The 16,847-nt window shown below is 42.5% G+C and overlaps 1 protein-coding gene across 1 annotated transcript in view; it reads right to left on the reverse strand.

The window, feature by feature from the left end:
* LOC136876868 (uncharacterized) overlaps positions 1 to 12,746 on the reverse strand; it is a 41,074-nt gene extending 28,328 nt beyond the window's left edge. The window contains exon 1 of the mRNA XM_067150628.2: positions 12,691 to 12,746. Within this exon, the coding sequence (XP_067006729.2) occupies positions 12,691 to 12,705 (15 nt within the window). The 5' untranslated portion in view covers positions 12,706 to 12,746. The remainder of the gene's footprint in view (positions 1 to 12,690) is intronic.
* Positions 12,747 to 16,847: the final 4,101 nt, after the last annotated feature.

Raw genomic sequence — 16,847 nt, forward strand, 5'->3', positions numbered from 1 at the left:
TCGGTTTCAGCACGGACGAGTGTGTAATGATTACTTCTACTTTCGGTTTTTATTTTCTTCCGTTTTTGAAAGAATCATCTCAAATCTATTGCATTGATTGTCATGAATGTTAATAATAATAATAATAATAATAATAATAATAATAATAATAATAATAATAATAATAATAATAATAATAACGATCTCGTTGGGTTGAGTGGCTCAGATGGTTGAGGCGCTGATGTTCTGACCCCAACTTGGCAGGTTCCATCCTGGCTCAGTGCGGTAGTATTTGAAGGTGCTCAAATATGTCAGTCTTGTGTCGGTACAGTTTCCGGCTGGTAAAAGTACTCCTCTGGACTACTTTCCGGAACCTCGGCGTCTCCGAAAACCGCGGAAAGTAATTAGTGAACCTATTAACATTATTCATAATAATATCATCTTCGTTTGGCCTCAGCTTACGTGTCTGACTGTGTGTTAATTTTGGAGGTTCAGTTTTACTCCCACAGATAGCAGGTGGATTTACCGATCTATTCTAGACGTTCAATTCACTTTGTTCAATGAACATAAAATAAGTCGATAGAGAGAGTGTCAAATTGACATTCTTCTGACCTACAAAAATCCGACCTGTTCTCTTTGGTCTGTACCCGTGAACTTGAAATCCACAATCCAACACCCTAAATTATCTTTATTACCAGAAAAGAACACAATATCCCACCTGGATGACCGGTGAAGGTAGGTACGTATAACAAGTTTAGCGCGTCTGGGGCCTCGCTGTTTGAACAAAGCCGTCAATGATTGCGCAAGTGCATGTGGAGCAGGGAACTACTTACTGTAGCCCTGATCTTCACGCCGAGAAGTAAGTCGTCTTTTGTTAGACAGCCCACGACACAGATTATGTAAAGTGTTACAAGCGTAGCATAACCGAGCATTTCAAGTGACTCGGCGTCTTGGTTTCATATTAACCATTCAGTAATAGGATAATGTTATTCGTCATCAGTAAATCTTCTATACCATGGGTTTACAAGCGAAACGCATTAAGCCAAAAACCTACTTGTGAGAAAAATCGGTTTGAAAATATCTGTGTTGCTTCATTGCCAACACTTGTTCTCAGAATAAGAATATTTATCTAGGATAGCGCCGTGTAGCTGAACTAGTATCAGGGTGTTTTACCTGACTTAAATTCTAGCCAGAAAATTAAAATATCGGCAAAAACCCTTTTCTAAAATTCTTCTTCTACTGCTGCTTTTTACACACTTGTGGGGTCGCGGGTGCGAGTGTGTCGCAATCCGGATTTCATCCTGTTTTACGGCCGGATGCCCTTCATGACACAACCACATGTTGAGTAATGTGATAATGTTTCAGTGGTGGTTGGTAGTGTGGTATGTTGTCTGGATATGAAGAGGAAAATGTTGGGACCAACACGAACAGCCGTCCCCGAGTCAGAAGATTTAATCAGACGAGAATAAAATCTCCAACCACACTGGAAATCGAACGTGGGACCCTCAACGCTGATCATTCAGCCAAGGAGTCACACAAACCATTTTCTAACATTATTTCAAGGATTTTTAAAGTGTTAGTAACAATAATATTTAATGATGTAGCTATAGGACATCAGAGAGCACTTTTCTCCTGTATGTACCACGCTCTCTGGGAAAAATGCAGGAATAACGCCTTAGAGTTATAGGACACGCACTACTACAGCCGTGTAGTACGAGGTCAGCGTTCTAAATCCCTAAACGTAATCAACAAGAAAATTACAGGGACAGTTTTCTCTGTCTCCTCGGCTGCCACTTATCTCAACTGTTGTACGGTAAAGTGGAAACCAACTCGCTACGGAGTATGTAGATCCTTGAAGGAGTGGAAGTAGAGTAGGAATAGAATGGTCAATTCTTGTTCTGGTCCCATCCTTTCGTGTTATGTTGTATGGCTGGGTTTCATCCGAAAATTTGCGTATCGTGACGCGACAAAGTGTCTGACGGAAGTGTAACAATAGCAACCGTGTAGGCAGTGATGACAATAAAATGGCGTATGGCTTTTAGTGCCGGGAGTGTCCGAGGACAAGTTCGGCTCGCCAGATGCAGGTCTTTTGATTTGACCCCCGTAGGCGAGGTGCGCGTCGTGATGAGGATGACATGATGGTGAAGATGACACATACACCCAGCCCCCGCGCCAGCGAAATTAACCAATTATGGTTAAAATTCCAGACCCTGCCGGGAATCGTACCCGGGACCCCTGTGACCAAAGGCCAACACGCTAACCATTTAACCGTGGAGCCGGACAAGGCAGTGATGTAAGATATGGATGGGTAGTCAGAAAGTGTTACCTAGCAACCGTTCAGGCATTAATGTAAAGTATGGATGGATGGCCAGACAATGTTACCTAGCAACCGTGCAGGCCGTAATGTAAAATATGGATGGATGGCCAGACGTTGTTACCTAGCAACCGTGCAGGCCGAAATGTAAAATATGGATGGATGGCCAGACAATGTTACCTAGCAACCGTGCAGTCTGTGATGTAAGGTAGGGATGGATGGCCAGACAATGTTACCTAGCAACCGTCAGGCAGTCGTTTAAGGTGTGAATGGATGATCAGATGTTATTACCTGGCAACCGTGCAGGCTGTGATGCAATTTATCGATGGATGGCCAGACAAAATTACATATCAACCGTGCTGGTTGCCATCTAAAATTAGCAGCCATGACCGAGAGACATATTTATGATAATTTGATTTTCGCAAAGGGTAAATTGGTTTATTTTTCTTTAGATCAATATTTGGAGACTATTTAACGCCCAACTGAAAACTGATACGCAATTCTATAAAATTCATCTTAAAGAAGACAAATGCACTTAGTACATTGATATGGTAAGGAAATTTAAGAACAAGGAGAGTAACTTATATTCACAGGGGGTATCAAATCTCAGTACTCTAACTTTTGGGGATGACAGAAGATGCCGAAACGAACATTCATACATAAATATGACTAGCGGTCCTCTGAAATTAGCTGTACAGATTGTGTATCGCGATGTTAGCTATGAATTGGTAATGGATGACCGTGTTTTCGTTCGTTTGGAGCAGAGAAGACGCACTTTCGAACAGTTTTTTTAAATCCTTACAATTACGTATGCACGTAACAGTTATATTCTCAATCACCTCAAAATGTGCCTCAACTATTGATTTTTGACCTATGGATTTTGACCTACAGGTAATTAAATAGTCTTGTCTTTGTCTCTTCCATAATATCTTGAAATATGCATATTGATTTTTGATTATGTAATTTTATACCGAACCTCAGTTTGCAATCAGCACAGTCTGGTGGCATTTGCAGCATTATGCCATTCATAAATAACTGAATATATGAATATCATATGGGTGGACTCTAATTTGCGAAGCGAGAATACATTGCACAGATTGACCTTAGTTCAATGCGATCGGGAAAGTAACGGATCTTCACTAGGAATGCCATTTTTCATTTGATAGGTGCTCTTCAAGGCTTTCTTAGATAATATCGTTAGCATGTGCTCGGCAAGGCGACTTATAGACTCACGCCATATTACAGGCTGTTAAAGTGTGAAATCATAGGAGTCATTACTAGAAATATCACATTCGTTCAGTTTCAGTAACAGGTAATAAAACTGTCGTGACAATCCATGTTTTATGGAATATGCAGTATCTAGGATAACGGCTGCCTGGGTAGATTGCATGATCTCAAGTTCGCTGGTTCGACCCCAGCCGAGTAAGCACATTGTGATGGAGAGAAAAAAATGTATCATTTTCACAACCGACACATGCTGGGGCTGTACCTTAATTAAGGTCACAATGAAATAAATAGCTGCAATCGCTTAGGTGCGGCCAGTATTCGGGAGATAATTGGGTTCGAACCCCACTGGCGGCAACCCAGAAGATGGTTTCCCGTGGTTCCCCATTTTCACACCAGGCAAATGCTGGGGCTGTACCTTAATTACGGCCACGGCCGCTTCCATCCCACTTCTAGCCGTTTCCTACCCCATCGTCGCCATAAAACCTATATGTGTTAGTGCGACGTAAAGCAACTTGCCGCCTCTCGATGTCATAATTGTTGGAATATGTAAGCAATCTTATGGTACATTCCTTGTACATACATGCTTTTTCTTTAATGTCACACTAACACATGGAAGGTTTCAGGCGACCCAAAGATGAGAAAGGGATAGGCTTGGGAATGTAGCGGCACAGCCTGGTGTTAAAATATTAAACCATGGAAATGGTAGTTTATTCTACTTCTACTTAACCGTAGGAACATTTTAGTAAATTGGCTATTAGCTGCAATAAATATTTATTAAAAGTAACTTTGTACTAATAGGGTAAAGCTATAACCACTAGTTATAACCACTACTATTTCTAAGGTTGGAATTAGTACGTATGCCTAGTGTGATTTAAGCTCTCTGTCCACTCTCGGCGAGTTTCTGGCCATCAACATACAGGTTATTGCCTCTCCGAGAAGAAGCAGGGCGGCATGAGATCCAACCTGACATCCAGTGAATGAGAAACATGTTCCAGTTGAATGTTTTGAGACTTTCTGCTCTCTTCTGGGATCGCGTGACTTGGGACGCGTCTTCCGGGAGCCGAACGGCCCGCAGGCTCCGGGCGGGACCAAGTCTTGCTACACAATGCTCGTCACAGTCACGGAAATGGAGTTATTGACCGGACCTGATGTAATCTGTGCTCCCTAGATGGATGTACCTCGTGTTGTTAACCTTCCTTTTTATCGCGGATTCTTCAGCTCTGTCATCTGTTGATCTCCTGTGGGTGCGGGGTGTAGAATACACCCGCGGTATTCCCTCTCTGTCGTCTAAAAGAGGGACTGCTGGTCTGAGTGGCTCAGACGGTTGAGGCGCTGGCCTTCTGTCCCCAGCTTGGCAGCTTCGATCCTGACTGAGTCTGGTGGTACTTGAAGGTACTCAAATACGTCAGCACGTAAACGAACTCATGTGGGACTAAATTCCGGCACCTCGGCGTCTCCTAAATCCGTAAAAGTAGTTAATGGGAGGTAAAGACAATAACATTATTAAAAGGGCGACTAAAAGCGAACCTATGGGAGTGTCGGTTGGCGATTACGGGTCCCCTAGCTGAGTCTGGCATTGTTTCCACTAACTTGTTCCAGGCTTCTTACCGTCATGTTTGGAAGCAGGCTGAGTGAATCTGAGGACCATTATTCTCTCCAGAAGTAATTTCCTTAATTTTTCGACTTCATGACGTGGAATAGGACCCAGGTACCGGTCATCAAAACACAGCTTTAACTACCTCATCTAGGTGGTCCTTGAGTCATTAATATACAGGGAAACAGGGTGAATGGTGAATATGAGCGTTAGAATGTTGGTTGTAGTGATAACTAATGTGAAACAGAATGGTGATAACTCGTACCGTTTTATCAGCTGCTGAAGTTAGCCAATCAGATCGCTTCGCGAGGAATTCAAGTGGTCTTTAACACACCCTGGGTGTCACCGTCAAATATCACTTCTGCGGTCATTCGATGAATGCTCCAAAGCCTGTTTTAAGCCACGTGTAGGTTTAGCAACACCGCCTCTCAACGCCCAGTTTAATTCGCCCATGGAGCGGTCTGATTGGTTAATTACAGCAGGTGATAAAATAACAACTGCGAGACGATATAAATAGTAATGTTATTTCCTTTACATCCCGCTAACTAGTTTTACGGTTTGCGGAGAGGTGCAGGTGCCGGAATTTAGTACCGCAAGAGTTCTTTTATGTGCCAGTAAATCTACCGATACGAGGCTGACGTATTTGAGCACCGGATTGAGCCAGGATCGAACCTGCCAAGCTGGGGTCAGAAGGCCAGGGCCTCAACCATCTGAGCCACTCAGTCCGGCAACAGCGCGAGATATTCTTCAGGATATCTATCAGTACTGCCAACCTTCTAGCGCTTGTTTCAGACTACTCTGTGTATTTATTTCTTGTTGGATTTCTTACTTAAAGATCGCAGCACGCCGCCGCTGTGAGCCACGATCCTGATTTCTGATTTAATGAATTACACCTGATCTGCACTCCGCTTGAGGAACTTCGTGTTGCATAGAACATTAGCGAGGTACTGTTACTTCCGAGAAACATGCTGTTCGTCTTGTCGGGAATTCCCCTCAAAGAACATGTTAAATGGAAACTAGAACGAGACTGGTGACGGCTACGTGCTATCTCTTGACACTCTCAGCTATGAAATGGCGTATGGCTTTTAGTGCCGGGAGTGTCCGAGGACAAGTTCGGCTCGCCAGATGCACATCTTTTGATTTGACTCCCGTAGGCGACCTGCGCGTCGTGATGAGGATGGCCCCCGGGCCAGCGAAATCAAACAAATGATGGTTAAAATTTCCGACCCTGCCAGAATCGAACCCGGGACCCCTGTGACCAACGCTCAGCACGCTCACCATTTACCCATGAAGCTGGACACCCTCTCAGTAAACAGTGACCTTCCATGCAGTGGAAATGATCTTCACAAGGTAAACCCCATGGCGCTACACACTACCAAGAGACCACTGCTCATCCCTAAAGCCCGAGAGGTGAGGCGTGTTCAGTGTGACGATTTCTTGACTTTCTCGACCGGGGCCGCTTTATCACTTTCACATAGCTCCTCAATTGTCCTCACGTAGGTTGAGGGTGGCCTCCGGAGAGGCCTGGTGCAGGTCTTTCGAGTTGACGCCTGGGCGTCTCTGAGAATGGCGCCCTATGATGAATTCTAATGCTGTAGGAGACACATACACACGCACCAAGCCCCCGAACCATTGAAATAAACCAATTGAGGTTAAAATCTGCGTCCCGATCCGGAATTGAACCCAGTACATCTTGGCTCAAAGGGCAGCCATGGAGCCGAACATGAAATGACATAGAAGTCCCTGACTTGGCAGGGAATCGAGGTCGGGCCCTCCGGGTAGGAGATAAGCTTGCGACCACTGGGCCGACTAAATGGTTTTTATATTAAGCGCAAATGATGATGTTTTACATGTTGACTTGTTCTACTCTTAAGACGTAATGCTCTTCATGAGCCCCCTGCGGGTGGGATGATGGAATGTATCCACGGTATTGCCTATCTGTCGGAAGAGGTATTTAAAACAGAGAGCAGGTTATATCGTCTTGATAGCGTGAGTTGAGTCTGGCACTGGTTCCACTTACTTGTGTCAGGCTCGGCCTTCCCTGGTCAACTGTTGTTCTCTTCCGACCCCAACGGCTTCCGATTTGCGAAGCCCTCCTCTTTCGGTAATTTCGCTCTTTGAAGAGTGGGATTTCATGCATTTTCCTTCTATTTTTGTTCATGAGAGGATGGTTGTCTACTTCTACTTCCTCTTCACACAATCGTCACCACCAATTTATTCATTTTTTTAATTTCTGTATGCAATGCGGTCAGGAGGCATGGAGGGTTGTTGGTTTGCTCATGTCGTATGCTCTTTAATTTTTGTAACTTCAGATCTGAATGTTTGATGATCTAAAACCGAACTATTTGGCTACGTAGTTCGGGGCGCGTAGCTGTGAGCTTGCATTTGGATGATGTGGGTTCGACTCTCCACTCTTGGAGATGATTTCCCTGGTTTCTCATTTCCACACCAGCTAAATGTTGAATCTGCATCTGAATTAAGACCACCGAGCTCGATAGCTGCAGTCGTTTAAGTGCGGCCAGTATCCAGTATTCGGGAGATAGTAGGTTCGAACCCCACTGTCGGCAGCCCTGAAAATGGTTTTCCGTGGTTTCCCATTTTCACACCAGGCAAATGCTGGGGCTGTACCTTAATTAAGGCCACGGCCGCTTCCTTCCCACTCCTAGCCCTTCCCTGTCCCATCGTCGCCATAAGACCTATCTGTGTCGGTGTGACATAAAGCAACTAGCAAGAATTAAGACCACGGCCGCTACCTGCCCTTTCCTAGCTCCCTCCCAGCCTTCCGTCGCTGAAAACATTTAGTGTGTCAGAAAGCCGTTTAACCACTTGCAAAGACACCCAACGAGTATCAAATAAGTTAGTAATGAGCCAATCTTCGGGTGTAGGATTAGAACACAGATACTCCAAAACTACGAATATTCCCAATTACAGCTTCGTATTATTGTTTCTTTACGAGCGAAGGTCCGTGCATGACCAATTTACGTCTGCTGTGGTTCCTCAATAGGGAGAAGGCGTAACCCGATGTCGCACATGGCTTACTCCGGTCTAATAACACCGAGGGGGTCTGTTCAAGGCTTAACGTCATTATCCGACCGAGGAATCATTAAGAAGAGCGTCATACGCCCTCACTCTATAAACTAAGACTGCGGAAAAGTTTGGAATTTAATCCTTACTATTGGTATTCGATCTAATGGTTATTGAAGGCTGACAACGCCTTAACGAACACGGCCAGCAGGCCTTACTTCCCTTATATTGAACGTTAGAATTCATCCCTCGTGCCCTTGAAACTCGCATGAAGTGTGTGCGGACCACATCAATACTCTGCTACATTCATAGAGAAAATCTCCCTCCAGTTTTGACCTATATCTGCCTCAATTAATTGATTAAGTGTACGTTAAATGTGATACTTCTTAAAACCTGAAATATGCTCACAGTTAAAATATCGTCGTTGCCGGGACAAAACCTCCTATGTGATAATATGTTTTGGAGATATACTGACCCACAGCACATACATTGTGAAGAGCGAGAATAGCTTGACAATATGCACACGATATTGCACCTTAGATGACAGAACCTTACCAGCCAAAGTTCTAAGCTAGAATTATTTCACATAGGAGGTTTTGTCCCGGCAGCGACGATATGCACAATTTTCAGCAGTAGACTTTTAATTCATGCAATCCAAAGATACTCTTGTATACACGTCGAAGATGTAAGGATTCAGTTCTTCTTTCTTAAAATGTACGGCAAATGCTTAAAGTGCAATCATACAAGATTGTAAAAGATGGTCCTCTACAATAAATTAAAATAAAATAAACCTTATCTATTTTTTTTTTTTTTTTGCTAGTTGCTATACGTCGCACCGACACAGATAGGTCTTATGGCGACGATGGAATAGGAAAGGCCTAGGAGTTTGAAGGAAGCGGCCGTGGCCTTAATTAAGGTACAGCCCCAGCATTTGCCTGGTGTGAAAATGTGAAACCACGGAAAACCATCTTCAGGGCTGCCGATAGTATCTCCCGGATGCAAGCTCACAGCCTCTACGCGCACGGCCAACTCGCCCGGTAACCTTATCTATTGTAATAATGCATCTCTCATGAACAAAAGTAAATTCAAGCATTTCTCAGAACCAGCACAGCTCTTAAGGGAGGGACTACTACTAAAATGTTTTCATTCCTCCCCTTAACGGGCAGGCGGGCCTCTTAGACGGTGCCGCCATCTCTCAGGCCGGGAGATTTGGTACGGTGAAGGGGATGCTCGGAGAAGGTGAGGGAGTTGGCGGCCGTGGCCACTAGGAACTGTCACGGCATTCGCCTTAGTGCAGGAGAATAGAAAACCACGGAAAACCATTCTCAGGAGAGCCAAGGTTGGGGCCAACCGTGAGGTTAAGGCAGGGAGTATTGACTCGTACTAGATGCTTGGTACGATCGTCTACATAATACGAGTAGCAGCCTTTTTTGATACTCATTCCTGCAAAACTTATTCCTCAGTGTTCATAATGGAAGAAGTAGCGCTCATCTCGCCATGATAGAGCTCGTTTGGAAGGAGTGCTCTGTTGGCTATAGCATAGTTAACAACATGGAAACTCTTGCCTGTAACATGAATTGACCTTTGATTAATAGTTCTCTCTGTGGGGAAGGCAAAATCACTGCAAGTTATGTTTGTTCTATAACGGTTGAAGTTAATTTGTTAATATCAAAGAAAAGCGGTGGAAAATAATTAGGCAATCATCTCAGAGGTAATTATCGATGGCGTAAAATACGGCTTTCGCTGCTCATGAGGAAGTTGTGGCAAACAGATCCGTTAGTTCGTTCTGTAGCCTCGAGACGTAATCTAGGAACATCAGTCATGGCTGTAATCTTCTTCCGCATCAACACCCGAGGCGCGGTGCGTGTATTGCGAATTAGCCAGGTGAGATGGCGCGTAGCCTTCTGGGCACTGTAGTAAACCTTAGGTGGACTAAAAACCTCTTGGGTTAAAAGTCGACTGACTTACCAGTCAACCAAAGCTTCGTCCGTTACTTTATTCCCAGTGTCTTCTTAACCCTTCAGATTTTTAGAGTGCAGTATCTCAAGTTTATGTCACGAGAACACTTATAAATACTATCATTAGTTTTACGTCCCACTAATTACATTTGTATTGTTTTCGGAGATGTCGAGGTCCCGGAATTTGGTCCCGCAGGAGTTTTTCTTACGTATAAACATGACGTATTTGAATAACTTCAAATATCATCGGACCGAGCCAGAATCGAGCGGCCCAAGTTCGGCTCAGAAGACCAGCGCTCTATCACCTGAGCTACTACGCCCGGCACTTACTTCTTCACGTGAGGCATACATAATAATACTGTAGAGGAGGCTCAACTAGCTCCACAGTAACTTTACAGTGGCGTTGAGGATATCTGATAGACTTTATACACTCTCTAAACATCTTGTATTCTGAAGGTAAAGGTTGTAAATTGTGAAGTGGATCCGTTTGGTGGGAGAATCAATAAACTTCAGTAGTTATCTAGCCTGAAGTGGTAGATACCGATGTTTATGTAGTTATAGATCGGAATGCAAGATAATTTGGCTAGTAGGACGTGTCTCCTAGCCTGCTGTTCCATAATGTAGCGAGAGTAACATAACTTATAGGGGATCTAATAGGCCGGGCCCCTAAAGTTTATGTACATCTCATAGCAGAACTGTTGTCCGGGCAGGGGCATACCGGTTACTGGTCTGAATAAGTTCACGTTATATCTTACAAATGCCTACGAATGTGTTCTTAACGTGAATGATTCTGCAATATGTATTACTACTATCAAGTAATATTATTTGGATTGTTTAGAGCCGGGTTGTTCGGTAAAATGCCTTTTTTCCTGAATTGATTTAAGAAAACATTATATAAACATGTTTGTTTAGAGCCGAATTACTCGGCAAAATGCCTTTTTTTTCTGAATTGATTTAATAAAGCATTATATAAAGATGTTTTGGCATATTTGGAATGGCAGGGCTAATTTTATTTTGCCCACTGTAGTCTCTACTGCATTTTATAAGACTTAGTGCCTCTTTTTCATTTTAAAGCTGTAAAGTGACGTATTTATTAATTTCTTGCCCAGTATTTTGGTATCATGCAGTTTATGGACATAAATGATCTGTTCTATTTTTTGAGTTATTTAAAAATTAATGCTACTATTTGTTATTGCCGATAATGGTGTGACACCAGAAGACCACAAGTTATCTAACCCTCGTAAAAACAAAGACATACCCAAAATTGTCAAAGCAATCTGGTGGTTTTCATACCGATGTTATAAAATCTTCAGACATCTCTCAGTGACAGTAGATTTGAAGTCTATCTACTCTGCCTTATTTAAAACATGTGGAACGGTTATTTTTCAGCAGTAACACCGGTTATGTTGTCTGAGAGGAGTGTGAGTTATGACACTGAGAATTTAAAGAAATGGTTTGTATATCGTTATGCTCTGTTGTTTTATTGACATTATTCTAAACTGCTTATTTTAAATCTGGAATTCCCATTTTACATATTTTGTCCACCTTTTTGATTGGCTATTTTGACAACTTTGAATGCTTAAAAATCGGGACATTGGTTGTTTTATTGACAATGAATTCATGGACTAGAGCGGAATTAAACGGACTACCGTGGATTTAGGTGAATTATTACAAATACAATTACAATTAACTGAATTACTTAAAAGAGTACATTGTAATATTGTTTTGAAGTAGTAAAAATATGTAGCGTAAGGGATTATGTATGTAATGTTTGTCTGTTTGTTTGTTTATTTATTCGTTTGTTGAGTACTCAGCTCGAAGTCTCGCTGGATCCTCAGTACCTCTGCTCTCACCTGTCATAGGTAGCGTAGGTTCGCTGAAGAGGCTTACAGGGGAAATGAGGTGATCATTCTTGAAATGCATTACATTTCCAATCTTGTCTCAATAGTGCAGTATAACCTGTGTATCCCCCCCACACTTCTTAAAATGATCGTCACTACTGTGTTTAGTGTTAGTATAAGGCACGAATGTTTTTTCTAGGAATCTTTTATCATCAAACAAGTCAACAGAATTATCTAAAATTAACTTACAACAAGGAGAAGTGTTAAACACAAAACCGAAACCTTTCCAGAAATGAGTGAAGTAAGGAATTAAGTTAATCTGAATTTCGTGGTGACATCGAAACGACTTTGTTAAAACAAGACTGTAATCTTAAACAAAGCAGAACTTCGTTAATCATACATTTACATTTCTGTATTTTTTTAAAAAAAATTAAGTATTTATTAGCAATGAGAATTCGTTCTCTAATTTTCAAAATATACAAGTGTTAATTTTTTTTGCACTGCTTTCCACAGAGTAATTAACTTATGCAAATTTTAAATTCAAATGTTGACAATGTGCAGAATTTTAAAACTTTGATTTGAAATCAATTTCGAATAGCGCTGGTATCGCTGTACAATAAAAGGATTGCAAAAAAGCTTCAAGATGCCACCAGAGTTCAGAATAACACCTCAGCACACTACAGCTTGCTAACATTCCGCTGACTGTAGTAGTCATAAAACTCGCGGTATTTTCGATGAAATTTTGGAACACACCTTGAGAAAGCCCATGCTGCTCGAAATCCTTGGTTGATGGCGCACGGTGGAACACTTCACCAAACAAACACTGATGCTGCCGACATGCTAGGGAGCTCCTTTTATAGCACAGGGCTTTCTCGGGGGACTTCCAGGCCTGAAGACAATACCTGCGGAGGGGAAGGGGTCGGGGTGCAAAGAGGAAGAAGAAATAGCGAACACCAGTTTGGGGGCTCAGGAATTTTCGTTCTTGGAAGATGGTGGGGGGAAATTAACGTAAGTATTTACTAGTGGGAAAGTGTTGAGTGGTGGGGGACGAGAAGGAGATCCAGGAGCCAACATCCTTCGTGTCTGACAGTGAGAGTGAGGGGCAGTGATGTAACCCACCGTGACACACATCTCACGTTAACCCTCCTCCTCCAGATACACTTTCTCTCTCTCTCTCTCTCTGCCCAGCTCCTCTCACACAAGTTGCCCAATGACCTTACAACAATTCCCGTTCGCTCTCCTCTGCAATTCTTCTTCTCCTCCTCCTGAAAGCGCGGCGCGACCTTCAACTGTTTCGCAGCGTGACTCGCCCGCTGGGCGCCGCTGGTGATGGCAGGTGGGGAATGACATAAACCACCTTATTGAGCTTATTACAATCAGTAATTAATTGGCGAAACAGGTTCTAGAGGCAGGATCGCTGCATGGTTAACCTTCCTGACATCCTCTCTTCACTTCAGCAAGAACATTCGGATCTCTTTTGTGCACACGATCCTTCAAGTTAGCACAAATATAACAGAAGCGAAGAATATCTACTCAATCTTCAGGGTAATTTGTAGCTGATAGGTAAGTTACTATACCTGTCAGGCGGTGCGCACCTGCCTCTCCACCTGGAGGCCCCCTGTTCGATCAATGGCCAGGTCAGGGATTTTTACCTGGATCTGAGGATTGTCTCGAAGTCTACTCAGCTTACTTGATTACAATTGAGGAGCTATCTGATGGTGAGATAGCGGGCTCGGTCTAGAAAATCAAGAATAACAGCCGAGAGGAACCGTCGCATTGACAATGCATCACCTCGTCACCTGCAGTGACTACTAGGCTGGTCAAGACTCATCGGAATGGAGGCACTATGGGGTTTGTTTAAGTTACTAGATAAATGATCAGCGTTGTTGCCTTTGATCCAGAGGGTATCGCCTTCGATTCCCCGACGGCCGGAGATTTAGCAGTGTCTTGTTAAATCCTGTGGCTATGAGGCAGGGTATTTACGAGACGTATAAAACAAGCGACCCCATAAGTGTGTGTCTGTGAAATAGACAGAAAAGGAATCATAAGAAGAAAATATATTAAGGGTAAGTTGACCCGTTTTTGGAAGGGGATCAAAGTGGGACAATTGCTATGAACGAACACCTTTTCAAGGGACAAACTGAGATGATGAATTTCTTTGTTATCCGAGATGACGGGGTCCTTCCTTATGGACGCTTGTCTCTTCTTCTTGTGTTCTAGGGACAAGGCATATCTAAGGGCCTTCTTCCCACATAATCACTCCCTCTCCTCCAGATGTCGCCATCCTTCCTTGACACGCCACATGCCTATCGCAGCATTTTCATTTATGCCAACTCCATCTCTCTTGCGGAGGCTTTTGTCATTGTCAACTGTTTCCAAACCTTCCGTTAAGGAACGACGAGTCATACTCCTATAAAGAAAACCCTTGAGGTTTAGTGGTATCTTCTCTTCCCACAGGCCACTGACTAAATTGCTATAATACGAGTACACATTTTAATTACGACTGTGCTTGTCCAGGTACTAAATCGAGTTAAAGGACACATGATAGTTACACCAGGTTTGAAACTAAAGCATTACGAACATCAATTTTGGACTACAGGAATTTAAAAGTATCAGTGATTAAAACAATTATATACATCCAGACTAGTCAGTACGGATCGAACAACCATATTAACCTATCATGGTTAAGTTTATCAACAGCAAAACATTTATCTCAACAAATATACAGATTTATGATTGAGGAACATAAGAATACGTGCTCAGCCCCTGTGCATGTGTGTGTGTGTGTGTGTGTGTGAGAGAGAGAGAGAGAGAGAAAGAAGGAGAGAGGCATATCTACTAAGTGTATCGATAGTAATTACATAAAGAAAAAGATTCTGTGATGGTCTTTCTTTGAGATTGACATGTATCTATTTATTAATATAGTCGCATCTACCCGCAGTTATAGTTTGCAACTTAAAAAAGATTGCACTCATGCTAGATAGGATACAAATGTATAAATCCAACGTGTGCAGAATGAATGGACAGATTTGCTGCGGATGAATTATTAACTGTCAAGCTAATATTATGGGCATTACGTGTGAATAAGGGTGGCAAAAGCCATTTAAAAGAGAGTTAGAACAGTATGAAGTAATTGCGATGCTATAATAATGATGTGGGTACCCAAATAGCCACAACGTTGGAACTACGAACTAACATGGGATAAATGCGTGAAGATTCCAATCTCTTCTTTCTTTCTCGTTATCACTGGGTTCCCTCAGTACTGCTGCTAGTACCTTTGGGTACTTGTGCATTGACCACTAAATCCCAGTTATTCTAATCAGTGTGAGCTACAACACTTAAATCACAACCATAAGACAAAAATGCACCTATTTTAGAGGAAAACTGAATAAGAAGAAATTGCTTATGCACTTTTTTCCTTGTAGTAAACTGTATTCCAGGCTCTATTCTGAAGTAAGTCTAACTGTTTTGCAGCGTGTTCAATTTCAATTGTCACAGGTATGGGTTTTACTCTGACTGGTTTGTTTTGAATTCCTAAAGCACTCATCGCCACTTGTAAAGAATTACCGTACTGTATCTTTTGTCAACTGCCGAATTAGAAGAACCCCGAAGTGTTATAAAAATGGTGTGAAATTCACCTTTGGGAAAATCAATACTTCTCATCACAGCCTGCAAGATCACATGGACCATCTGTACTCGATTTGATATAATATCTGCCAGTCATGGCCATCTATCAATACTTCTCATCACAACCTGCACGGTTGCTAAGTAACATGGCGTCACCCATTTTATATCGCTAATTTCTTGACAAAAAATTTTAGATGACCCCCAGGCATGACATGTTTATGTTAAAAATACCATCCAAGATTTTTGCTCCTTTATAAATAATTTTGATTCCTATTTTCTTCGGCTGTATGACCCCTTGCACGTATAAATGACATGTCTGAGAATACGTGACATGTAATACTATACAATGTTACAGTACCAGCCCGCGTAGCACGGTGGTTGTGGTGCTGACCGCCCCAAGGGTCCGACTAACTTCAACTGTAGCTGTATTCTAAATTCCCCAAGATCATGAGCTTTGTTCCGAGTGATGCAATGGGAACAGGAATAAAGAGTATAGAAAGTGGTAATCGCTACTGACCCCTGGGATATTTGACCAGTCACGTACTTAATGACATGGTGAAAATGTAACAGGTTCCCTGCAAAATCCAGGAGCAATTTCTTTGCGAAACGATTTTACACAAGAAGAAGCCTTGAGGCTTCTCCATTTTCTGACTGGTTACTGTGTAAGTTGATAGTTTACCAAACTCCTGAGGTTCACTGCAAACATGACATTATAATAATTAGGGGATATTAGGTCGCGTAAAATTAATAATGAGCTGACGCGTTTCGATCCTGCGAGCAGGATCGTCTTTAGAGCATGTAATGGCAACTGTCACTCCACAGTAACCAGACTCAAGATAGAGAGACCCTGATCATTTCAGGGCCTCCAGAATCACGGATAAAGATGTTGACGACATAACTATGGAGGGTAGCCATGATCTATTCAGTATATAGCCGTCAACGTTGTTGAAATTCTTCTGGTGTTTAGCAATTTATATCTTATCACGAATGATTCTAGCTATAAAATGTTCCGTGGCAGAAGGTCCGACATTAGAGGACTCACGTGGTTTCCTTATCGCTTTCATCTTCTTTCCCGTTTGTCGATGTGCCAGAGGAATAATTCTGTTCCACACTTGAATTCTTCTATAATAATGGTTAATCTATCCACCACTAACTTTAATACTCCTTTGTGTATGTGGTCGACATGGGATTATATTTTGCGATTTCACCACTTAAGCTTCCGACTGTGGAGATCATCTGTGGTGTTGAGACTTCTTTAGAGCCTTTACTGTATCATATAGCTG

Source organism: Anabrus simplex, chromosome 7, assembly GCF_040414725.1.
Source record: "Anabrus simplex isolate iqAnaSimp1 chromosome 7, ASM4041472v1, whole genome shotgun sequence".
Classification (NCBI taxonomy): domain Eukaryota; kingdom Metazoa; phylum Arthropoda; class Insecta; order Orthoptera; family Tettigoniidae; genus Anabrus; species Anabrus simplex.